At 45.4% G+C, this 24,552-nt stretch overlaps 1 protein-coding gene across 2 annotated transcripts; it reads left to right on the forward strand.

Moving 5' to 3' along the window:
• The first annotated feature begins 3,404 nt into the window (after positions 1-3,404).
• On the forward strand, positions 3,405-24,180 carry RILPL2 (Rab interacting lysosomal protein like 2). 2 transcript variants are annotated; one of them, XM_038574828.1, is made up of 4 exons: positions 3,430-3,964; positions 10,818-10,969; positions 17,561-17,674; positions 23,621-24,180. In XM_038574828.1, the coding sequence occupies exons 1-4, from the start codon at positions 3,635-3,637 to the stop codon at positions 23,643-23,645; spliced, it is 621 nt and encodes a 206-aa protein (XP_038430756.1). In that variant the 5' UTR covers positions 3,430-3,634; the 3' UTR covers positions 23,646-24,180. The 2 variants fall into 2 exon arrangements, with proteins under 2 accessions (XP_038430757.1, XP_038430756.1); XM_038574829.1 differs by lacking the exons at positions 17,561-17,674; positions 23,621-24,180 and adding an exon at positions 14,922-15,491 and having other exon boundaries at positions 3,405-3,964.
• Positions 24,181-24,552: the final 372 nt, after the last annotated feature.

Raw genomic sequence — 24,552 nt, forward strand, 5'->3', positions numbered from 1 at the left:
ATAAAGTAGCTTATAATAAAAGTAGCTTATAATAATAATAGCTGACAAATGGGCACCTGGGTGTCTCAGTCAGTTGAGCATCCAACTCTTGATTTTGGCTCAGGTAGTAACCTCAGGGTTGGTTGTGAGATCGAGACCCACATTAGGCTCAGTGCTCAGCACAGAGTCTACTGGAGATTCTCTTTCTTCCTCTGCCTCTGCCCCTCCTCCCACTTGTAATAAATAAATAAATAAATAAATAAATAAATAAATAAATAAATAAAATATTTTAAAATGGTAATAATAATAGCCAACATCTATTGAGCACTTACTATGTGACAGACTTTTTTTTTTTAAGATTTAATTTATTTATTCGTGAGAGACATAGAAAGAGAGAAGCAGAGACATAGGCAGAGGGAGGAGAAGCAGGCTCCATGCAGGGAGCCCGATGTGGGACTCCATCCTGGGACTCTAGGATCATGCCCTGGGCTGAAGGCAGATGCTCAACCGCTGAGCCACCCAGATGTCCCCCTCCCCTTTTATTTATTTATTTATTTATTTATTTATTTATTTATTAAATTTTTTTTACGTTTTTATTTATTTATGATAGTCACAGAGAGAGAGAGAGAGGCAGAGACACAGGCAGAGGGAGAAGCAGGCTCCATGTACCGGGAGCCTGACGTGGGATTCGATCCTGGATCTCCAGGATCGCGCCCTGGGCCAAAGGCAGGCGCCAAACCGCTGCGCCACCCAGGGATCCCTATTTATTTATTTTTTGACAGACACTGTTCTAAAGCACTTCACGACAATCTCACAAACTAGATTTTATCCTTATCCCCGTATTATAGCTGGGAAAAGTGAGCTGCGGAGTAGAAGCACAATTTACTTGCCTAACATCACACAGCTTACAAGTGGCAGAGTCAATCACAATCTGAACGCTTGTGATCTGGTCTAGAAACCACCCCTTTAAATACTGTGCTATTATTTACTATTAAGAAGAATTATCTGGAGGGGGCAGCCCGCGTGGCTCAGCGGTTTAGCGCCACCTGATTCAGCCCAGGGCCTGATCCTGGAGTCCTGGGATCGAGTCCCATGTCAGGCTCCCTGAACAGAGCCTGCTTCTCCCTCTGCCTGTGTCTCTGCCTCTGTGTGTGTGTGTGTCTCTCATGAATAAATAAATAAATAAAATCTTAAAGAAAAGAATTATCTGGAGGGCTGTGCAAACAGATTGCTGGGGCCCACTCCCAAAGTCTCTGATTCAGTGGGTCAAGAATTTGCATTGCTGAAAAGTTTCCAGGTGATCCCAATGCTGGCGTTCTGGGGAGTACACTGTAAAAATCTCTGTTGTAACTCATAATTGTTTGCATGATTTTCCAATGGAGAAAGAAGGATCATGATTAGTTCTCAACAGATTGTTGAATTCTATGAGATGTCTAAGAGTTAAGATTATTAGCATTTTATTATAATAGCCAATAATAGACAGCATCTATGTGGTAGGCCCTGGACTAGGCACTTTTCATGCATTATCTTATCTAACCCTCACACAACCCTTGGAGAATATTTTTCTTTTTCCCAGTTTACACCGAAGAATTGGATTTGGGAAAATTAGGGAACTTGATCAAACTTATGTACCAGCAAGTATTAATTGTGAGGTTCAGGTCAAAGACTGCTTAACTCCACAGCTTCATTGACTACAACACTACAGACTTTGCATATAGTAGATGCTCTGTCTCTATGGATTTGCCTATTCTGGACATCTCACGTAGATGGAATCATACAATAGGAGGTCTTTTGTAACTGGCTTGACTTAGCATAACTTCCTAGTAATGATTTATAACATCTGTGAAATGTTGTCTATGAGAGAAGCTCATTAGAGACTGTGCCAAAAGTTTCTAAGAGAGCTTGTCATGCAGGTACCTTCTGCCTAGTGCATACCAAAATTCCATACTCCCAACAAGAAAGCCAGTAAACTATGTTATTTGCATAAACAATTAAGGCACACTGATCTACCCTTATCAGTTGGGGTGGTAGGAACCCTCCCCAAACACAAGTTCCCTGATCCTAGCCAAGGGCCAACCTCGGAAGCAGGATTTTCAAATGATAGCATTCTTGGCACCCTTGTTGAAAATTTACCAAATTTCTGGGCACTCTATTCTATTCCTTCATTTCTTTTGATGGTGGAATAATATTCCATTGTATGGATATACCATATTTTATTTATGGCAAGCCTAACATTTTATCTCCTTATTTAATGACTAGGTGTAGTCATATCTGCTTGATTTATGGATTACTGAGCCCAGAAGCCTGGCTTTGATTATTAGAATATTGTACCCTCTGAAAATGGTGTCTATTTTGTTTGCCTGCTTTGCTTTTTGCTTATTTTAATCCTTGGCCACTCAACATAGTGATGCTAGAACCTCAGTGTAGAGAAAATCAGGTGTATCTACCACAAAGAAAGCTAGCAATATATTCCTGGGAAAAGGGCAAGCTCCACTGCTAAGTTTTCTGCCTATGACTATTACAAAGTTCGAATCAAACCTAAAATAACTGTTTTGTAATCCACACTGCTAATATTCTTACTAACCCTGTCTGTATAATGCTTTCTAATTTTCAAAGCAGAGAATGATTTTTGTTTTATTACTTCTTCCACCCCAACCCACGTGCCACGTATCTCCCGCACAAGTTTCATGTTTATTGGAGGACATAATGACAAACACCAGCTAACATGTTTTGAGTAACTCCCATTTTTAGAATATGTGCTGCCAAAGCGAGCACTGTTTTGGGTAACTCCCGAAGTGCTTTTGTCACACGTATTGTCTCATGACCTCGTCTGTTCCTGCAGCAACCTTACCACGTAGGTACTTTTATTCACTGAGCAGGGAACTGAGGGTTAAGTAACTTGTCAAGGCTGCAACGCTAAGGAGAGAGACCCAGTAGTCCGCAAAGGGCATCGCGCAGGGATTCTCCACTTTACTGAGAGGCAGAGGCCACTGGCGACAATGGGCCCAGGACTCTTGTGCAACCCAGGTCTCTTGACTCCCACGCGCAGACACCAACAGCTGTCCTGTTTTGCTGCAAGCTTCTGAAAATACCCGCCAAACAGAGACCCGGATCTTCCTCCACGGAGAATGCAAAATCTATGGCTGGAAAGCTTGAGCACAGAGAGGAAAAAGCGGTGCGCATGCTGCCCGCGTTCTGGGACTCCCCGTGGAAACTCCGCCCCCGTCTCCATGGAAACCCGGCCGCGGCGGCCTCGGTCACCAGGGGGCGGGGTTCAGTGGCCGCCCCTCCCCCACCCGGTTTGCAGCAGCTCCCAGCCGGCAGTCACCGCGGTCACCCTTTAACCTCCCCGTTCCTCTACTTGGCCGTCCTCCCTTTGTGTTGTCTTCTCGTGCACCCAGACAACATCCTGGAGCCCGCCCTCCTGCGCCGGACCCAGCGGGGCGGGCGCACCCATCGTGCGGGCCTGGGAGTCTCCGGGCGCGGCCTTTGCGCCCCGGGCCCACCCCTCGGCCGCGGATTGGCCGCTCCCGGCCATCCCCCGCCCCGAGCAGGCAGGGTCTCAACCCAGCGGAAAGTTTTCTGCGCCGGGAGGAAGTTGTAAGTTTGGAGATTCTGAGAAAGCGGCTCTTGTGGCTGAGTGGTCTGGGTGGCCATGGAGGAGCCCCCTTTGCGAGAGGAGGAGGAGGAAGAGGAGGAAGAAGGGGACGAATGTGGGCCCGAGGGGGCTTTGGGCAAGAGCCCCTTCCAGCTGACCGCCGAGGACGTGTATGACATCTCCTACGTGATCGGCCGCGAGCTGATGGCCCTGGGCAGCGACCCTCGGGTGACACAGCTGCAGTTCAAGATCGTCCGCGTCCTGGAGATGCTGGAGACGCTGGTGAATGAGGGCAACCTGGTGGTGGAGGAGCTGAGAATGGAGAGGGACAGCCTCAGGAAGGAGGTGGAGGGGCTGCGGACGGAGGGCTCTGCGGCGGTCCAGGAGGTGAGTGCGGGAGCCAGGGTCCGGCGGGAGCAGCCTGGGCTGGCTGGGAGGACGCACTCGGGGGCCCCGAGCCCCCGAAAGCAGCCACAGCGCCTCTCCAGCCCTCAGGTTTGCAGCATTCTTATGGGTCCGTTTATTGAGCACTTACTAGGTGCTGAGCCCTTGCTGCGTTTGTTCCGAATCAGGGGCCTCCAGCATTTTTGACCTAAGGCAGCGGCTCTCAGGCTTCGGCGTGCAGGGAAACCACCAGGAGTGTTCGTTAAAGCACAGATTGATGGGCCCGAGCCCCAGAGTTTCTCATTCAGCAGGTCTGGAGTGGGACCTGAGAATCTGCATTTCCAACACGCTCCGTCAGATTTCGAGAATCTTGACTTAGAGTAAGAAATAAATTTTAGGGACACCTGGGTGGTTCAGTGGTTGCGGGTTTGCCTTCAGCTCGGGTCCCCTGATCCCGGAATCCTGGGATCGAGTCCTGCATCGGGCTCCCTATGGGAGCTCATTCTGCCTAGGTCTGCCCCTCCCCCCCGCCCCAGCTCTCGTGAATAAACAAATAAAATCTTTTTTAAAAAAGTATGTCTTTAGGGCAGCCCGAGTGGCTCAAGCGGTTTAGCGCCGCCTTCCTCCCAGGGCCTGATCCTGGAGACCGGGCATCGAGTCCCACGTCCGGCTCCTTGCATGGCGCCTGCTTCTCCCTCTGCGTCTCTGCTTATCTCTCTCCTCTCTGTGTATTCTCAGAAATAAATAAATAAAATCTTTTTTTTAAATAAAATCTTTTTTTTAAATTTTTTAATATTTATTTATTTATGATAGACATAGAGAGAGAGGCAGAGACACAGGAGGAGGGAGAAGCAGGCTCCATGCTGGGAGCCCGACGTGGGACTCGATCCCGGGACTCCAGGATCGCGCCCTGGGCCAAAGGCAGGCGCTAAACCGCTGAGCCACCCAGGGATCCCCTTAAATAAAATCTTTTAAAAAATAAAATTAAAATTAAAAAAGTAATGTCTTAAAAAAAAAATGTTCAGAGCACCTTTATCCAGAATTGTGCCAAACTGTAATAAGTACAACAGGAGAATGGATTTTAAAATTGTGGTATAGTCACACAGTGGAATACTTACACTGCAGTGAGAACGAGCAGAGCTGATATACTCAATTGTGTGCGTGACTCTCACAGATGTTACACTTAGAGACAGGAGCCAGGCACAAAAGAGAGCCTACTATATATTTATGTGAAATCCAGGAACAGGCAAAATAATCTGTATTTATAGAAGACGGATTGATGGTAACCCCAGGTAGGGAGAGTGGGAGGAGGGTGATTGCATGGGTGTACACCTATGCTAAAAATCATCAAGGGGTGCCTGGGTGGCTCGGTGGCTTAAATGCCAGACTCTTGGTTTTGGCTCAGGTCATGATCTGAGGGTTCTGGGACCCAGTCCCTGGTGGGGGCTCCACCCTCAGTGGGAAGTCTGCTGAAGATTCTCTCCTTTTCCCTCTCCCTTTCTTTCTGTTCCTCCCCTGCTCTCTCTCTAAAATAAATAAAGTATCTTTAAAAAGTCACCAAACTAGGGGCACCTGGCTGGCTGAATCAGAGAAGCATGTGACTCTTGATGTGGGGTTGGGGGATCATGAGTTCGAGCCCCACGTTGAAGGTAGAGATTACTTAAAATACATAAATAATTTTTAAAAAAATCATCAAGCTATAAACTCAAGGTTAATGCATGTATGTTATACCTCCATTTTACAAAATTACCCATTATATCACTTTCCAATATTGATGAAACAAAAGTTTTAAGAAACAATTTATCCTAACTTACCCTTATTAAATATGATACAGAATCGTACTTGCCTATTCCATTTTTGTGAGTTTTTAAATTCTTGTTGCAATTGATTAAATCAATATGAATTACTGATGGGTCTCCAGCTACAGTTAAAAAACAAAGCTGAAAAAAAAAAAAAAAACAAAGCTGTTCTAAGTGGACTATCTCATTTAATCCTCTTACTATTAGTATATCCATTTTACAGAAATGGATGCTTAGAACAGTTAAATAATTTGCCAGAGGACTTACTGCATGTAAGAGGTGAAGGCAGGATTTAAACTCAGAGATTCCAGTCTTAACCACCACACACGAACGGGTGCCTGGGTGGCTCAGTCGGTTAAGCATCTGCCTTCAGCTCAGGGTCAGGAGCTTCAGCTCCTGATCTCAGGGTCCTGGGATCGATAGAGTGGAGAGCCTGCTTCTGCTTGTATTCTCTCTATCTCTGTTGCTATTTCTGTATCTCTCAAATAAATAAATAATATCTTTTTAAAAAAGCCCACCACGCACGGAATACACATTTGACCTTATTTGTTGGAATGACATTTGATGAGTGATGGCATGGTGCTGGACCCTGGGGCTGAAGTGATACATTAGTCAAGGACCCTGCCTTCACAAAACTCATGTCTAGTGGGAGAGGTAAGACTCCCATACCTCTAGAATCACAGTACAAGATCACAAGCTGAGAAGTGTGCCAGGAAAGGACAACAGGAAGAGAGTCGCTGACATTCACAGGGGAAAAAGAGTGAGGGTTTCTGGTCACTTCCCTTATGCACTTATTTCACCTACTCATTCATCCTGGTAACAACTGTCTTTGTAGATACAGTTCAACTTCCGTGTCTGTCATATGAGATAGTTGAGTATCATGATTTATAGCCTGCCTTTTGAAACTCAAGAGAAGTTAAATGACTTGCTCAGGATGGCTCAGCTCACATTCTGAGCTCATCCCTGCCACCTCCAACCCCAGGAACAAGGATGTGGAGGGAGCCCCGCTACAGACTGTGTACAGCATACTCTGCACAGAGGCTGGGTGAGTTCTTTGTATAGGGCTCAGTGGACAAGCTTTATCAGCTAGCAGATGAGATGGCATTTGCCTCCCAAATTGCAGTCTTAAGAGCAGGGATGGGGTAAAGGGCAGAAAGAATTGAGTGTTTAGTGCCACTAGGCAGTTCATAAAAATACACCTTATTTTTTTCTTTTTCTTTTTAAGTTATTTTTAATTGTGACAAAGTACATTTAAATTTTACCACCTTAACCGTTTTTAAGAGCATACTTAAGTGTCATTAAGTACATTCATGTTGTGCAACCATCACATTCCAGACAACAACAAAAAATCCTAACAGAAAATCCTAACATTTGGCTCCTGAGGGAGAATGCCTAGAGGGACCAGACTCACTGGATTAAAGGGAAGGAGCAAAATAAATAAATAAATAAATAAATAAATAAATAAATAAATAAAGCATTTGAAATTTGGATAATATGTAATGCTAAATTGCACTTCACAGAGGCTAAGGAGACCCAGTCTTCTGGCAATCAGTGCTGGGGTCTGCTTCCCCACAGCCCTTACAACACTGATCCTTGTCAGTCTGACAAGAGGAACATGGTCACTGTTATGTTTCTCTTTATATTGCACCTTGTTCTGTCACCTGCAGAAAGTTCCAGTGTTGTCGTGCCTTAGTTTTTATTTAACTGGGTTTCTATTCATGGACATGTAAGTTGTTTTCAAACCTTTGCTTAAATTTTAGGTTGAAAACATTTCAAACCTACGGAAGAGTTGTAAGAAAAGCACAAGGGACACCTGTATACCTTTCACCTGGATTCAGGTGTTGTATTCAGTTTTGTGTGTGTGTAGTGTGTCTTTGAAGATATACACCAGGGGCACCTGGGTGGCTCAGTCGGTTAAGTTTCTGATTTTGGCTCAGGTCATGATCTTGGAGTCCTGGGATCAGCTCCATGTCAGGCTTCCTGCTCAGTAGGGAGCCTGCTTCTCCCTCTCCCTCTGCCCCTCACCTTATGCTCTCTTTTACTCTCTCAAATAAATAAAACCTTTAAATAAAAAAGAAGATATACACCAAAGTATTTATACATACACACAAAACCGCATATATGTAATATATATGTGCATATACAGAAATAATATGTATCTGTATTATGTTTTTTTTAATTTTTATTTATTTATGATAGTCACACAGAGAGAGAGAGAGAGAGAGAGAGGCAGAGACATAGGCAGAGGGAGAAGCAGGCTCCATGCACCGGGAGCCCGATGTGGGATTCGGTCCCGGATCTCCAGGATCGCGCCCTGGGCCAAAGGCAGGCGCTAAACCGCTGCGCCACCCAGGGATCCCGTATCTGTATTATATATTCAGTTTTTCTCAACTGTTTTGGTTTTATTTTTAAGATTTTATTTATTTACTTGAGAGACAGAGAGCACAAGCAGGGGGAGCAGCAGAAGGAAAGGGAAAAGCAGACTCCCCACTGAGCAGGGAGCCTGAGGTGGGGCTCAATCCCAAGACCCTAGGATCATGACCTGAGCCAAAGGCAGACACTCAACCACTGAGCCACCCAGGTGCCCCCTTCTCAACTATTTGAGGGACATTATGTTAGTTGTAGGATTAGTAAAAGATTAGGGCCCTTTACCCTAAATACTTCAGTGGGTATCTCACAAGACATATTATTGTGTAGCCACAAATAAATGATCAAATTTAGCAGAAAAAGGTGAATAGAATACAAAGACCTAATATACTATCCCTATTCAAAATTCACAATAATATCCTTTACAGCATCTTTTTTCTGGTGCAGGATCCGGTCCAGGGTTACGCAGTACTTTTGTTTTGTATTAAAGATTTTATTTATTCATTCATAAGAGATACAGAGAGAAAGGCAGAGATGCAGGCAGAGGGAGAAGCAGGCTCCATGCAAGGAACCCGACATGGGACCCAATCCTGGGACCCCAGGATCTTGCCCTGGGCTGAAGGCAGGTGCCAAACTGCTGAGCCACCCAGGCATCCCTACACAGTACTTTTGGTTGACACATGTCTTTAGTTGCCTTGAATCTAGAACAGTTCCTCAGCTTTTCCTTGTCTTTTATGACCCTGACATTTTTGATGATTATGTATCTGTTGGTTTGTAGAATGTCCTTCAATTTGGGTTTGTTCCAATGTGTTATGGGTAAATTCAAGTGATACATGTTTAGCAGGAATACCATATAAATTTTTCTTTTTTTTCAGGAATACCATTGAAGGGATTCTGTGTCCTAGTCAGTGCTTTGTATCAGGAGACATTTGACTCACATTGTCATTATTGGTGTTGTTAACTTGATCACTTAGCTAATGTGGTGTCTGCTAGATTTCTGCATTGTATAGGTGCCTTTATTCTCCTTTGTCATTCATAAGTGGTTGTGGGAAAATACTTTGAAACTGCAAAATATTCTTTCCCCCAACAAGCTTTTACCCAAAAGGTTTAGATCCATTCACTAGTCCTGGCTGAATCAATTATTACTAAGTTGGTTAAAAAAGGGATGATTTTTTTGGAGGATAAAGATTTTATTTTGGGGGCGCCTGGGTGGCTCCATCGGTTAAGCATCTGCCTTCAACTCAAGTCATGATCTCGGGGTCCTGGATCAAGTCCCACATCAGGCTCCCTGCTTGGCGAGGAGTCTGCTTCTCCCTCTTCCTCTTTTCCTTTTTTTTTTTTTTTCTTCCTTTTTTCCACCCTCAACTCCCCACTTGTGCTCTCTGCTCTCTCGAATGAATGAATGAATGAATGAATGACTTTATTTTTAAGTAATCTCTACACTTAACATGGGGCTTGAACTTACAACCCCAAGATCAAGAGTCTCATGCTCTACCGACTGAGTCAGCCACGTGCCCCAAAAGGATGATTTTTTCAACTTTCTCATCTTCTACATCCATTAATTGGCCTTTTGCTATAAATTCCCCATTTCCTTCCCTGTATTTTTTTTTAAGATTTTATTTATTTATTCATGAGACAGAGAGAGAGAGAAGGCACAGACACAGGCAGAGGGAGAAGCAGGCTCTGTGCAGGGAGCCTGATGTGGGACTCGATCCCGGGTCTCCAGGATCAGGCCCTGGACCCAAGGCGGTGCTAAACTGCTGAGCCACCCGGGCTGCCCATTCCTTCCCTGTATTAATCAGAGTTCTCCAGAGAAACAGAACCACTAGGGGATATAGCTATGATATAAAGAGGATAGTTATTTGAGGAATTGGCTCATGAAGTTATGGAGGCTGAGAAATCTTGTAATCTGCAGGCTGCAAGCTGGAGAACCAGGAAGTCTGTGATCTGGTGAGCTGATGGTTAAGTCCTGGTCTGGAACCAAAAGCCCAAGAACCGGGAGTGTCAAAGTCTGAGGGCAGGAGAAGGAGGATGTCCCGCTAGAATTCACCCTCTTTCCACCTTTTGTTCTATTGGGGCCCTCGGTGGATTGGATGATACCCGCCCACCCATTAGGGGGGCCATCTGCTTTACTCCCTGCATCAATCCAAATGCTAATTAACGTCTTCCAGAAACACCTTCACAGACACACCAAGAAATAACATTTAACCAGCTATCTGGGCATCCCTTAGCCCGGTCAGGTAGATGCATAAAATTAACCGTCACATCCCTATTAATTAATTAATTAATTTTAAATTTTACGTATGAACTCCTGAATTCTCCTTTTATGTGAAGTGTTATTGTCCATTCCTGTTATTATTCACTTTTATGCTCAAATTGAGTATCTCAGTCTGGCCAGCGGGAGCTCCTTCAAACTGTCATTTTGAGGTGTCTCCATTCCTTACACAAGGAAAGGCTTCAGGTTCATCTCGTGCTTTCCCTGATTCCAGACCTGGAATCAGCCATTCTCCAAGGAGCTGGAGAACTGTACTTAGAACTTTTGTTTCTTTCGCATTAACCAGATGCTTCCAACAGGCAGTGTCTCAGCTGATAGGGTTCCTGGGAGTAGTAAAACAGAATTTTCCTTTCTGGGGTGAACAGTCCATCTTCACAAGGGAAACCGTATAAGCGACCAACGTCTTTTTTTACAGGTAAACCTGGGACCAGACAAAATGGTGGTCGACCTGACAGATCCCAACCGACCACGCTTCACTCTACAGGAGCTGAGGGACGTGCTCCAGGAGCGCAACAAACTCAAGTCCCAGCTAATGGTGGTGCAGGAAGAGCTGCAGTGCTATAAGAGGTGGGGCTCTGCTGCTTTGGGCATTCCTGCACCGCAGAGCCAGACCCTGCCTGGAAATCCTTGACATGTTATGTATTTGTTCTGATGTTCACTCAGGCAGTTTATTGAAGACCTACCACATGCCAGGTGCTATTCCTGGCACCGGTATAGTAGTGAACAAAACAGAGAAAGCCATGCTAGTCTAGGGGGAAGATAGGCAATTGATAAGGAAGTCTGAAATAACACACAGCATAATGGTAGTAAGTGCTCTAAAGTATATAAAACAAAGTGACAGGGGTACCTGGGTGGCTCAGTCAGTTGGGTGTCTGACTCTTGATTTTGGCTCAGGTCATCATCTCGGGGTTGTGTGATTAAGCCCTGTATTGGGCTCCTTACTGGGCATGGAGGCTTCTTAAGATTATTTCTCTCTCCCTCTTGCTCTGCACCTCCCCCCTCCTTTTTCTCTCCCTCAATAAACAACAACAACAACAACAAAAAACCAAGATGACATATGACGCAAAATGCTGGAGGTGGGAGATGGGCCTATTTTTAATTGGGTGGTCAGTGAAGATCCCTCTGAGGTGGATGACAAGAAGCAGCCAACCATGTAAAGATTCGTAGGGCAAGAGTAGAGTGAGAAGTGCTCAGAGTATGTGAACCAGCTTGGCTAATTTAAGAGACCCAACATGGTAGAAGTTGGAACACAGGTAGAGGATGAGAGGTATGCCTTATGAGCCACAGGAAGGACCTCTAATTTTATTGTATGTGAAATGAGAAGTCGTTGGAAAGTTGTTTTTTTTTTTTTTTTTTTTTTTTTTTAAGATTTTATTTATTTATTCATGAAAGACACACAGAGAGAGAGGGGGCAGAGACACAGGCAGAGGGAGAAGCAGGCTCCATGCAGGGAGCTTGATAGGAGACTTGATCCCAGGTCTCCAGGATCACGCCCTGGGCTGAAGGCGGCGCTAAACTGTTGAGCCACCGGGGCTGCCCCATCAGAAAGTTTTAATCAAGGAAATGACAAGATCTGATTTACTGTTTCATTTATTAAGTAGGCCCCATGCTCAGTATGGGCTTGAACTCACCACCCTGAGATCACAAGTCAGAAGCTATATCAACTGAGCCACCCAGGCGCCCCCGATTTAGTGTTTTAAAAGAGCAAATGTGAGGGGCACCTGGCTGGCTCAGGCAGTAGAACATGTAAGTCTTGATCTCGGGGTCATGAGTTCAAGCCCCGAATTGGGTGTGGAGCCTACTTTAAAAAAAAAAAAAAAAAGTTTGCCTGGGCAGCACAGTTGGTTGAGCATCCAACCCTTTGTTTCAGCTCAGGTCTGACCTCAGGGTTCTGGAGCCAGGTGTCAAGCTCTGTACTCAGCAGGGATCTGCTTCAGTATTCTCTCTTCCTCTGACTCCACCCCTCTCCCCTACACTCTTTCTCAAATAGATAAATCTTTAAAAATAAAATATCAAAATGGTAACTTGATAACTGAACTACTTGATTAAGTAAGAGAATGTGCTTGTTCTTTGGAAATACATGCTGAAGTATTTAGGAATAAGATAGTAACATGTCTCCAGCTTCTCTCAGGTGGTTCAGAAAGAAGACAGATGTGTGGATGGATGGATAGGTGGATGGGTGGATGGATGGATGGATAGGCAGGTAGGTAGGTAGATAGATAAATAGATAATAATAGGGGGATCTGGGTAAAGAGTATATGGGAATTCTTCATATTAATCTTAAACTTTTTCTGTAAGTTTGGAATTATATAAAAATTAAAAGCAGGGATGCCTGGGTGGCTCAGTCAGTTAAGCATCTTCCTGCAGCTCAAGTTGTGATCCCAGAGTCCTGGGATTGAGTCCTGCATCAGTCCCCCTGCTCCATAGGGAGCCTGCTTCTCCCTCTCCCTCTAACCTTCCCCCTGCTCATGCTCACTCTGTCTCTCTCTCATTAAATCTTTTTTAAAAATTAAAAGCTTAAAAAGATCACAATAGGAGCACCCGGCTAGCTCAGTCAGTGGGTGGAGTATGCAACTCTTGGTCTTGGGATCATGAGTGTGAGCCCCATGTTGGGTGTAGAGATTATTTAAGAATAAAATCCTAGGGGCAGCCCGGGTGGCTCAGCGGTTTAGCGCCGCCTTCAGCGCAGGGTGTGATCCTGGAGATCCAGGGTCGAGTCCCATGTCAGGCTCCCTGCGTGGAGCCTGCTTCTCCCTCTGCCTGTGTCTCTGCCTCTCTCTCTCTCTCTCTCTCTCTCTGTGTGTGTGTGTCTCTCATGAATAAATAAATAAAATCTTTTAAAAAATAAAATCCTAAAAGAAAAAAAAAATAACATGTCTAGGAGAAAGATTGTAGGATAAGCGAGAGAAGAAATAAGAAGCTGTTGACGTACTGGGTTTGGACTTTGCTGTATCCATCTGCACCCTGTTTCCCAAAATGTTTTCTTTCATATAAGTGCTTCTTGAAAAGGGGGCTCGAAAAAGAAAAAGAAAAAAGGAGCTCTGTGGTTGAATAATTCTGGGAAACCACTGAGTTAAACAAAGCAGATTCCCTTAGTGACAGGAGGGAGATTCTCTCTCCCTTAGAGAATGAAAACTCAGCACCAGCTAGTATTTATCAGTGCATGCTACGTGCAGGCACTCTAAATGTATTCCAAGCATCATTTTGATTAGTGCTCATGGCAACGTGAGTTAAGGTAATATTATGTCCAAGATGTTCTATGGTTCAAAAAGGTCAGATACCTGCTTGAAGTCCCATAGCTGTGATGACAATGGTGAGATGTGACCCCAGACAGCCTGATACAGAACCTGTGCTTTTAGTTATCATACCATGTTCAGACTCTGATAGTTGTTTTTTTTTTTTTTTTAAGATTTTATTTATTTAGTCATGAGAGACACAGAGAGAGAGAGGCAAAGACACAGCCAGAGGGAGAAGTAGGCTCCACCCAGGGAGCCCCATGTGGGACTCGATCCTGGGACTCCAGGATCACACCCCTGGCTGAAGGCAAACACTTAACCGCTGAGCCACCCAGGCATCACAACTCTGATAGTTTAGAAACAAGAAATATGCTGACTCAGGGGCACCTGGGTGGCTTAGTTGTTAAGTGTCCTGCCTTCAGCTCAGGTCATGATCCCAGAGTCCTGGGACTGAGCCCTGCTTTCCCTCTCTCTCTGCCCCTCGCCCTGGCTCATGCTCTCTGTGTCTCTGTCTCTCAAATAAAAAAAATATTTTTTTAAAAAAGTATTTTATTTATTTATTCATGAGAGACACAGAGAGAGAGAGAGAGAGAGAGAGAGAGGCAGGCTTCACGCAGGGAGCCCGACGTGGGACTTGATCCCAGGCCTCCAGGATCACACTCAGCTGAAGGCTGTGCTAAACTGCTGAGCCACCCGGGCTGCCCTCAAGTAAATAAAATCTTAAAAAAACATAAATTCATTCAATATAAAGTCATTAAGGGGGCAGCAGTACAGTAAAAATGTTCTAGCAAGCCAAATCCAAAGGGCTGAGTTCTGCCAACAGGAATTTTTTTTAATATATTTTATTTATTCATGAGAGACAGAAAGAGAGAGAGGCAGAGTCACAGGCAGAGGGAGAAGCAGGCTCCATGCAGGGAGCCCGACGTGGGACTCGATCCCGGGACTCTAGGATCACACCTTGAGCCAAAGGCAGATGCTTAATTAACCACTGGGCCACTCAGGCTTCCCTGCCAACAGGAATTTAATCATCTTCCTTCTGCTGAAGTTGGAACCACATTAATGGAAAGACTTGTCTTCCTCTCATTTAATAAGTACTTCAGACACAGGTAGTTAAAAACAGGAACGGCTGAACTGCTGAGACTTGAGCAGCTTGTTAGCGAATAGAGCGACATGCTTTTATTTCCAGTTTTGAATTCCCAGAGAGCAGCAGCTGTGCACTTGCCATCTGGTACAGGCCTGTTGACAGCAGGATTCTGTTTACTCACTTGGGTTCTGTATTCTAGAGGAACCAGCATGTCAGCTGAGATATTCTCCTAGCAACTGCATCAGCTTGGAGGTCCAAGATCATCCCAATGATTGTTTTGAGTTGAGGCAGATGTGGTAGGCTGCTTCCAAAGATGGCCACAAGTCTTCCCATCCTGCATGCCTTCTGCAATGAGACTTTCCCTCCCCTCAAGAGGTAGAGTCTATTTTCCCTCTCCTTGAGTCTGGGCTGCCCAGTGACTTGCTTTGACCAATGGAATGTGGTAGAAGCAATACTCTTTGGCTTCTGAGGTTAGGAGATACCCGTTGCAGCTTCCATTTTTGTCCTCGTAGAATTTTTTGTTCTTGTGGAATGCTTGAGACCATAGTTCTGTGAGGAAGCTCAATACAGTACCAGGGAGAGGTCACACGAAGAAGAGAGGTACCCCAGCTGACAGCCCCAACTGTGACCCGCCTCCCACATACCCCACCAAGGCAATAAGAAATGGAGCCATCATGAGAAATCATAAATCATGGGATGCCTGGGTGGCTCAGCAGTTGAGCCTCTGCCTTCGGCCCAGGGCATGATCCCAGAGTCCCAGGATTGAGCCCCACATCGGGCTCCCTGCATGGAGCCTGCTTCTCCCTCTGCCTGTGTCTCTCCCTCTGCCATTCTCTCTCTCTCTGTGTCTCTCATGAATAAATAAAATCTTTAAAAAAAATCTTCATTGTTTTAACTCATGTGGTTTAGGGTATTACATAACAATAGGCCATGGAAAAGGGGGTTTATTGGTAACAAATAATGTATTAATATTATTACTGTAATATATAAATAATAATATAAAATAATAAGAGCTCAGTCTTTGCCAAGGAGAGAGAAGGATGAATCGTGCTCTCTGACTCTCATATCTCAAGAGGTGTCAGTCTGCTGGGCTGCCATAACAAAATACCATAGACTGGGTGATTTGTTTATTTATTTAAGATTTTATTTATTTATTTGAGAAAGAGGACAGTGGGAGACAGAGCACGAGTGAAGGGGGAGGGGCTATGGGAGAGGGAGAAGCCGACTTCCCGCTGAGCAGGGAGCCCTGACGGACTTGGACTCAGACTTGAGCTGGATCCCAGGACCCTGGGATCACAAAATTGAGCCCAAGGCAGATGCTCAACTGACTGGAGCCACCCAGGCACCCAGACTAGGCAGTTTAAACAATAGAATTTTTTTCTCTCACAATTCTGGAGGCCAGAAGTCCAAGATCAGGGTGCCAGCATGGTTAGTTCTGACTCTTCGTGGCTTCTTGTACACAGCAGAGAGAGCAAGCCCTCAGACATCTCCACTTACAGGGGCTTTAACCCAACCATGGGGGCCTTGCCCTAATGACCTCATCTAAACTCCTGGGGATGGGGTTGGCTCTATAGGTTAAGCATCTGCCTTCAGCTCAGGTCATGATCCTGGGGTCCTGGGATTGAGCCCCATGTCGGGCTCCCAGCTCTGCGGCGAGCCTACTTCTCCCTCTCCATCTGCCCGTCCCTCTGCTTGTGCTCAGTCTATCTGTCAAGTAAATAAATTTTTAAAAAAAATTATCTCCCAAAGTCCCCATCTCTAAATACCATTAGACTGGAACTTAGGGCTTCAACATCTGAATTCTGGGGGACACAATCCAATCTGTAGGAAGGGGGAAGCACCACAGGTATAAAGTAGCAAGCAGGTGCCACAGCAAAACACCTAAGTGGATACACAAGCTATACCAGGTCAGGCATTGAAATATTGCATTGTAGTCAGGCTTCCTTTGGTTGCAAGTGACAGAAATTCAGTTCAAACTAGCTTAAGTACAAAAAGGAATTTGTTAACCCACATACCTGGGAAGGATTTTGGATTTTGGGGCTGTTTTCAGAAATAAAAAACTGCAGTCAAGGCCTCAGGGTTGGAGAAGCCAGAGACTTGTTGCCTCTTTCTTTCCTCCTTGCGTCCGCTTTGTTGGCCTCATTATCTTGTGTTGTAGACACACCTTCTGGGAGTCTTATGAAATGTGGTTGCTGGCAATGCCAGTTGAACAAATGAGAAAGAACATCTTTCTTCCAGCTTCTATACATCAAATCCATGGAAATAAGTCTAGTTCTCTTTAAGTCAACTGACCTCAATATCTTATCAATCAATATCAGTTTAACTCTACATACCATCTGACTTACTATACTTTTAAAGTTTCACTTAATTTATTTGTTTATTGATTGCTTCCTTCCCCGTTGGAAAAATAGAAATCACATGATAGGAGATAATTTTGTCTGTTTTGTTCACTGCTATACTGTCACGTGCTATGTATTATTTCACTAATGATGATTATCTCATTAATCACTCAGTCCTAGGAGGCAGTTACTCTTATTATCCTCATTTGATTTATTAGAAAATCAAGGCCTAAGTTAGAGAATTGAAACATGGTCATATTCCTAAAAAGTGGAGAAGCTTGGGTTACTAGCCAGTGCAGTTAGACAAGAGAAAGTAAGAAGAGGTATCAATATTGGAAAGGTGGCAGGGGGAGATTCTTGTTATTAAGAGCAGAATCTCTCTGACTCTAGCTATCAGTGATATTATTAATGTAATAATGATTATTAAGACCCTTCACTTTCAGAGCTTCACAGACAGAAGGTCTGAAATAAAACATCCCATTTATTCCCTTTTCCCCAGTGGTCTGATTCCTCCAAGAGAAGGCCTGGGAGGAAGAAGACAAAAAGACACCCTTGTCTCCAGGACCAGCAATGCCAGCAGTAACAAGGAGGAGAAGACAATCATAAGGAAGCTGTAAGTTACTTGCTGCCCCATTGCCACTAAATCATTGTTGAAGGATGGAGTGGAGGCCCAAGGAGGCTGGCTAGCTACCCAAGGTGGGAAGGCTCTACAATCCTGATTGGTCATGCTGCCACTGTTAGGAAAATCTGAGCTGGACTATTATGAGATCTGTTGGGCAGCAGTCGTCGTCGTCTTCTTCTTCTTCTTCTTCTTCTTCTTCTTCTTCTTCTTCTTCTTCTTCTTCTTCTAAGGTTTTATTTATTTCTTTATTCATGAGAGACAGAGAGAGGCAGAGACACAGGCAGAGGGAGAAGCAGGCTCCATGCAGGGAGCCCAACGCGGGACTTGATCCCGGGACTCCAGAACCACGCCCTGGGCCAAAGGCAGGCACTAAACCGCTGAGCCACCCAGGGATCCCAGAAATCTTCTTTTTTTTTTTTAATTTTATTTATTTATTCATGAGAGACATAGAGAAAGAGGGAGAGACATAGACAGAAGGAGAAGCAGGCTCCATGCAGGGAGCCCGATGTGGGACTTGATCCCAGGACCTCAGGATCACAACCTGAGCCAAAGGCAGACACTCAACCACTGAGCCACCCAGGTGCCCCTGTTAGGCAGCAGTCTAAGCACTTGACATATATTAATTCATTGACTTTTCATAGTGACCCTGTGAGGTAGGAGCTACCATCATCTCCATTCTATAGGTGGAGAAATAGGTACCAAGAGGCAAAGTAATTTGCCTGAGGTCACCCAGATAGTGAATAGTGAAGTCAGGACTTGAACCTACTACTCCAACAACAAGAAAAATAACAATAAGGGATCCCTGGGTGGCGCAGCGGTTTAGCGCCTGCCTTTGGCCCAGGGCACGATCCTGGAGACCCGGGATCGAATCCCATGTCGGGCTCCCGGTGCATGGAGCCTGCTTCTCCCTCTGCCTGTGTCTCTGCCTCTCTCTCTTTCTCTCTCTCTGTGTGTGACTATCATAAATAAATAAATATTAAAAAAAAAAAGAAAAATAACAATAATTACTAGAGTTTATGGTCCCATAAACTGGCTGGCTCAGTTGGAGAAGCTTGTGACTCTTGGTCTTGGGGTCATGAGTTCAAGCCCCTCATTGAGTGTGGAGATTACTTAAAAAAAGGATGGGGGGGATCCCTGGGTGGCGCAGCGGTTTGGCGCCTGCCTTTGGCCCAGGGTGCGATCCTGGAGACCCGGGATCGAATCCCACATCGGGCTCCCGGTGCATGGAGCCTGCTTCTCCCTCTGCCTGTGTCTCTGCCTCATTCTCTCTCTCTCTCTGTGACTATCACAAATAAATAAAAATTAAAAAAAAAAAAAAAAAAAAGGATGGGGGTGGGCTGATTCATTACCTCTCTTACCTCCAACTTCAGAGGACCCTATGTCTCCCATCATTGGGACACAACAGTTTCCTTTGATTACCCCCCTTGTGTTTATGCTGCCTTGTTAATCCCTCATTTCTTTGGGTGCTAAGGCCCAAACCAGAGAATGTGGGGTTACTTGTTTAAATTCAGATTCCCAGAGCAACCTGGGTGGCTCAGTGGTTTAAACGTCACTTTCAGTCCAGGGCCTGATTCTGGAGACCCAGGATCAAGTCCCATGTCAGGCTCCCTGCATGGAGCCTGTTTCTCCCTCTGCCTGTGTCTCTGCCTCTCTCTCTCTCTCTCTCTCTCTCTCTGTGTGTCTCTCATGAATAAATAAATAAAATCTTTAAAATAAATAAATAAATAAATAAATAAATAAATAAATAAATAAATAAATAAATGCAGATTCCCAAACAATAAATAAATAAAATAAAATAAAGTAAAATTCAGATTCTCAGAAGTCAGGTCTACAATGAAGCCAAAAAAATCTGGATTTCTTTTTTTTTTTTTTTTAAGATTTTATTTATTTATTTGAGGGAAAGAAATCGTGAGAGAGCATAAGTTGGGGGAGGGGCAGAGGGAGCAGGAGAAGCAAACTCCCCACTGACCAGGGAGCCCAACTCAGGCTGAGGTGCCAGGACCCTGAGATCATGACCTGAGCCAAAGCAGACACTTAACTGACTGAACCACCCAGGCACTCCAAAATCTGGATTTCTAATAAATTCCTCAGGCAACTCTGATGTGGAGAAGCCTTGGACTACACTTTGAAAGATGCCTTCTCAGCCTCCAGGTGTCATACAATGAGGCATGCCTTTCCCCCACCCCTCCATGAGGCAAACACCGTTTGCCTTTGCTGCTCCAAGAATGTCTGGCCTGGTGACAGTTACCAGCCCCTGACCTCTTGGACAGAGCTGAGAAACCACCTCAGTCAGGATCTCAAATACCTTTGGGGGCCAGGCACTTAATATGGGTGAGTGATGAGGGATAGAGGGGCGGACATTTGCCAGGGTCCTGGCAAGAAACAAATAGTGCATTTAAAAGGAGTGATGTGGGGATCCCTGGGTGGCACAGCGGTTTAAGCACCTGCCTTTGGCCCAGGGCGTGATCCTGGAGACGCGGGATCAAATCCCACGTCGGGCTCCCAGTGCATGGAGCCTGCTTCTCCCTCTGCCTGTGTCTCTGCCTCTCTCTCTCTCTCACTGTGTACCTATCATAAATAAAATAATAAAAATAAAATAAAATTTAAAAAATAAAAATAAAAAAATAAAAGGAGTGATGTGGCCAGCCCGTGTGGCTCAATGGTTTAATGCCGCTTTCAGCCCAGGGTGTGATCCTGGAGACCCGGGATCAAGCCCCACGTGGGGCTGGCTCCCTGCGTGGAGCCTGCTTCTCCTTCTGCCTGTGTCTCTGCCTCTCTCTCTCTGTGTGTGTCCCTCATGAATAAATAAAATATTTTAAAAATAAAAATAAAAAAAAATAAAAGGAGTGATGTGTAACTCAGTCGGTTATGCATCTGCTTTCAGCTCAGGTCATGATCTCGAGGTCCTGAGATCAAGTCCTGTGCTCGCTTTGGCAGCACATATACTGAGATCAAGTCCTTCATCGGGCTCCCTGCTGAGCAGGGAGCCTGTTTCTCTTTTCTCCCTCCTCTCCTTCCCTGTGGCCATGCTCTCTCTCTCTCTCCCCCAAATAAGTAAATAAATAAATAAAATCTTTTTTTTTAAAGATTTTATTTATTTATTCATGAGAAACAGAGAGAGGCAAAGACAGGCAGAGGGAGAAGCAGGCTCCCTGCAGGGAGCCCGATGCAGGACTTGACCCCAGGGATCACACCCTGATCTGACAGCAGATGCTCAACCACTGAACCACCCAGGTGTCCCTTAAATAAATAAAATCTTTAAAAAATAAAAATTAAAAAAAGGAGTTAATAAAAAGATTTAAAGAAGGAACATCTTACAGACACGTGAGCAGGGTTAAGGGAACCATCAAGGGATACAGAAGCACTCCAGCATGGCGGTGTGGGCCCAGGGAGCTGTGAGGCAAAGGGAGGTGGGGGGGGGGGGGGTCCATAGAAGGACATAGCAACTAGTAAGACCAGGCCTGGTGGGGAAGGAGCTGGGGCATAAATACACCTCCCCTCCCTATCTTCCCAGCACCTGCTGGCACCTCCCATTGGCTTGCTGCTCTCATCCACTGAGCTCAGCCTCTCCTGAGTAGACAAGGGGACAGAGAAAGGATGAGATGAATCTGAGGGGCACACAGCCCACTTAATATGCACATACATAGTTCAGTTAAGGGTTACCAGACTTTCTGGAATGCCTGCATGGAAAACTGCTCTGTCAAACAAGACTACATGAAACCAAAATAATTCATCCCTCCACCAAATATTTACTGGGGGCCTGCCATGTGCCAGGCATTGTTCTAAGTCCTGGGGATGCAGTGAACAAGATGAAGCCCTTGCCTTCATGGTGCTTACACTCTAGCAGGGGAGTCAAAGAGTGTGCAGGTAAGGAAGTATATTAACACTTCATCTTCAGCTATCCATTAAATAGGCAGTGGAGAGAGAAGTTGACAGGGGTAAGTCCTGGAAGGCTTCTGTGAGGAGGTGACAGTCAAGCTGGGCCCTGAAAGATCATAAAGATCTGAGGGAAGAGCATTCCTGGTGGAGGGAACAGGCAAGAGGCCTGAGATCAGTCAAAGCAGGGGGCAGGGGGTCCCAGTGAAGACCTTGAGTTTCACTCTGAACACTTTGGGAAGACACTGGAGGGTTTTAGGTTGGAGAGTGACATGACCATATTTACATGTAAAAGCTCCCTCTGTTTTGTGGAGGAGGTGTGGGGGGACAAGTCAGAGCATGGCCTGGGGGAGTGTTTCTTTCACAAGGAAGGTTCCCCTGAGGTAAAGTAAGAAGGAAAGAGCATCTCTATGCCACACCAGGTGGGGCACTTGGAGACATTTGTTCAGCACTTCTATTGGCTGGGCATCCCATTGTAAATAAGGCTTCCAGGAGATGTAAGCTACTGGTTTCTCTGCCTCCTCGAGGAGAGTTCTTTGGGCCCCTTAGAGTTTGGGCTTGATGTGGCAAAAAATAAAATGTTTGTTCTGTGCACAAGCCAGCCTGAGGTCTTGTGTCTAATGAGCACAAGGCCATAATTTCATGGTCAGACAAGCTTATTAAGCTAATTGAATGAATGAATGAATGAGTGAATGAACGAATGAACAATCTTCTGAAGAAGCAGGTCATGCTAGAAGGATTTTCTTTATCCTGAGGGCAGTGGGGAGCCATGAAGTGTTTTAAGCTGAGGAATGATGTAGCTCTCTGTAGTGATACGGTCGTTCTGGCCATGGTGTGAGTGGATTGTAGGGGTGGCGGGAAGGCTGTTGTGTTCATCACAGTGACTTGGACTGGGGGGTGGCAGTGGAGGAAATGAAAAGTGTTAGGATTAGGAACAGATTTGGGGTGTGATGACTAAAATGTAGCAGATGGTGGGGAGGAGCTGAGAACAACCCCCGGGTTCCTGGCATGAATGACTAGGCAGGGGATGATGTCACTTCCTGAGACAGGGAACTGGTGGGTGAAGGCAGTATGCAGAGGTTCATGGGAGGATGGCTGAGCCCTCATGCCTATATACAAACACGAGTCAGGGGCCCACCACAGCCATTGCCAGCAGAGCTGCCAACCCGTGCTCTGCTGGGGCAGGGAGTTGTCTTCAACAAGAAGCACAAGCCCAGTCCCCATCACTGGCTTTACAACCCACCAGCCAGCTCTGGGACTTTCTCATAGCTGGAACTAGCACTGAGATTGAACGTTGTGATCAACCCCAGATAGCTTTCTCTCTTTTCAAAACTTTGTATACGATGGGGAGAAACACTGAACATTGGGTGTTCATGTCTCAGGAGATTTATAGGTTTTATCCAAGAATTTACATGCCAATCTTTATTCATCGCAAAGATGCATTTTATAGTTGTAGGTAACAGGGATGCTCCTTCACAATAATACCTCCTGAAGTTAAAAAAAAAAGGGGGGCGGGGTTCAGACACCATCTTTGTGCACAGCACAGTGCATTAGGGGCTCTGGATCCAACTTTCCATTCCGCAACTTACTGTGTGACCTTCAGCCTGTCACTTAACCTTGCGGGACCTCAGTTTGCTAGTCTATAAAATAGAGATATTGATGGCACTTAGCTTGTCGATGTGTTATGAGTGTGAAATGAGCTGATAGATAGAAAGCCCGTGAGCGGTGCCTGCCCCCAATGAGCCCAGAGCAAACGTTTGAGTCAACGGCCTACAAGAGCCTCTTACAGATTCGGCAGCTTTCTGCAGGCCTAGCTTTGTTCTATCTGTGCCCCCTGACCTGGCAGCCCCGGTGGCTTAGCAGTTTAGCTCTGCCTTTGGTCCAGGGCCTGATCCTGGAGACCCAGGATCGAGTCCCACGTCGGGCTCCCTGCACGGGGCCTGCTTCTCCCTCTGCCTGTGTCTCTGCCTCTTTCTCTGTGTGTGTCTCTCGTGAATATTAAAAAAAAAAAAAAAAAAAAAAAAAATCTGTGCCCCCTGACCCTTTTCTCTCTACACCCAGGTTCTCTTTCCGATCAGGGAAGTAGACATAGATCTCAAGCCATGGTTCACACAGAGGTTCTCAGACTCAAGAAGTCAATGCAGCAAGACTTCCAAACTCATCTCGGTGCCACACATACTCACTGGATTTACTCACTTGTTTCCCCTGAAAGCACCAAGGAGAAAGGAGGTGAGGCTCTCTCATGGACATTTCTCCCCTGGCTGCAGAACTGGACACCCCTGAAGGCTTGGCCAGGGCAAGGGAAGCAGCAGAGAGAAATCAAGAAATCAGAAGGAAAGTGAAACGAGGCCCACTTCCTGCTCCACGTCAGCCATCCCGATGGGGTCTCCAGTGTGCAGATGTGTGTTCTGCTTGTCTGGTCTCACAGGTGACCTGGGCCTTTACCATGTAGTCACAGCAAAATTCATGAGCCCAAACGGAGAGGGGAGGGAGAGAATGCAGGAAAGGATGGCATTGACACTCCAGTGGTGATTTCACAGATATTTAGGAAACATATGATTTTGCTAACATGATTTTCTTTACATGACTTTGTATTAAAGTGAAATGACTTTTATACTTTCTCTGAGTGTTTTTAGAGTGGTCTCTGGGGTTATGTGACTTTGGATAAGGTGCTTCAGCCTTTCAGAGTCTCAGCTTCCAAATCTGTATATACTGTATGTATGTATTATATGCATATTTTTGTGGTGGTGCATATATGCGGCATATATATTTCAGCGACTCTAAGTGATACACCAGTGTTTTGTGTGTTGCTATGAGAGAGAAAAAATGCTGAAAATTTAAAAAAATCTTTATTTATTTATTTGAGAGAGAGAACATGAGCAGGGGGAAGGGCAGAGGGAGAATCTCAAGCAGACTCCCCACTAAGCGTGGAGCCTGATGCAAGGCTTGATCCCACAACCCTGAGATCATGACCTGAGCCAAAATCAGGGATG

The sequence above is a fragment of the Canis lupus genome, chromosome 26, assembly GCF_011100685.1.
Source record: "Canis lupus familiaris isolate Mischka breed German Shepherd chromosome 26, alternate assembly UU_Cfam_GSD_1.0, whole genome shotgun sequence".
Taxonomy (NCBI): domain Eukaryota; kingdom Metazoa; phylum Chordata; class Mammalia; order Carnivora; family Canidae; genus Canis; species Canis lupus.

Bases quoted from the DNA above. Each gene is read 5' to 3' on its own strand.
- RILPL2 (XM_038574828.1), top strand. From the start codon at position 3,635: ATGGAGGAGCCCCCTTTGCGAGAGGAGGAGGAGGAAGAGGAGGAAGAA. The intron at 3,965-10,817 runs GTGAGTGCGGGA...CTTTTTTTACAG, and splicing joins GCTCTGCGGCGGTCCAGGAG to GTAAACCTGGGACCAGACAA. The intron at 10,970-17,560 runs GTGGGGCTCTGC...CCTTTTCCCCAG, and splicing joins GAGCTGCAGTGCTATAAGAG to TGGTCTGATTCCTCCAAGAG.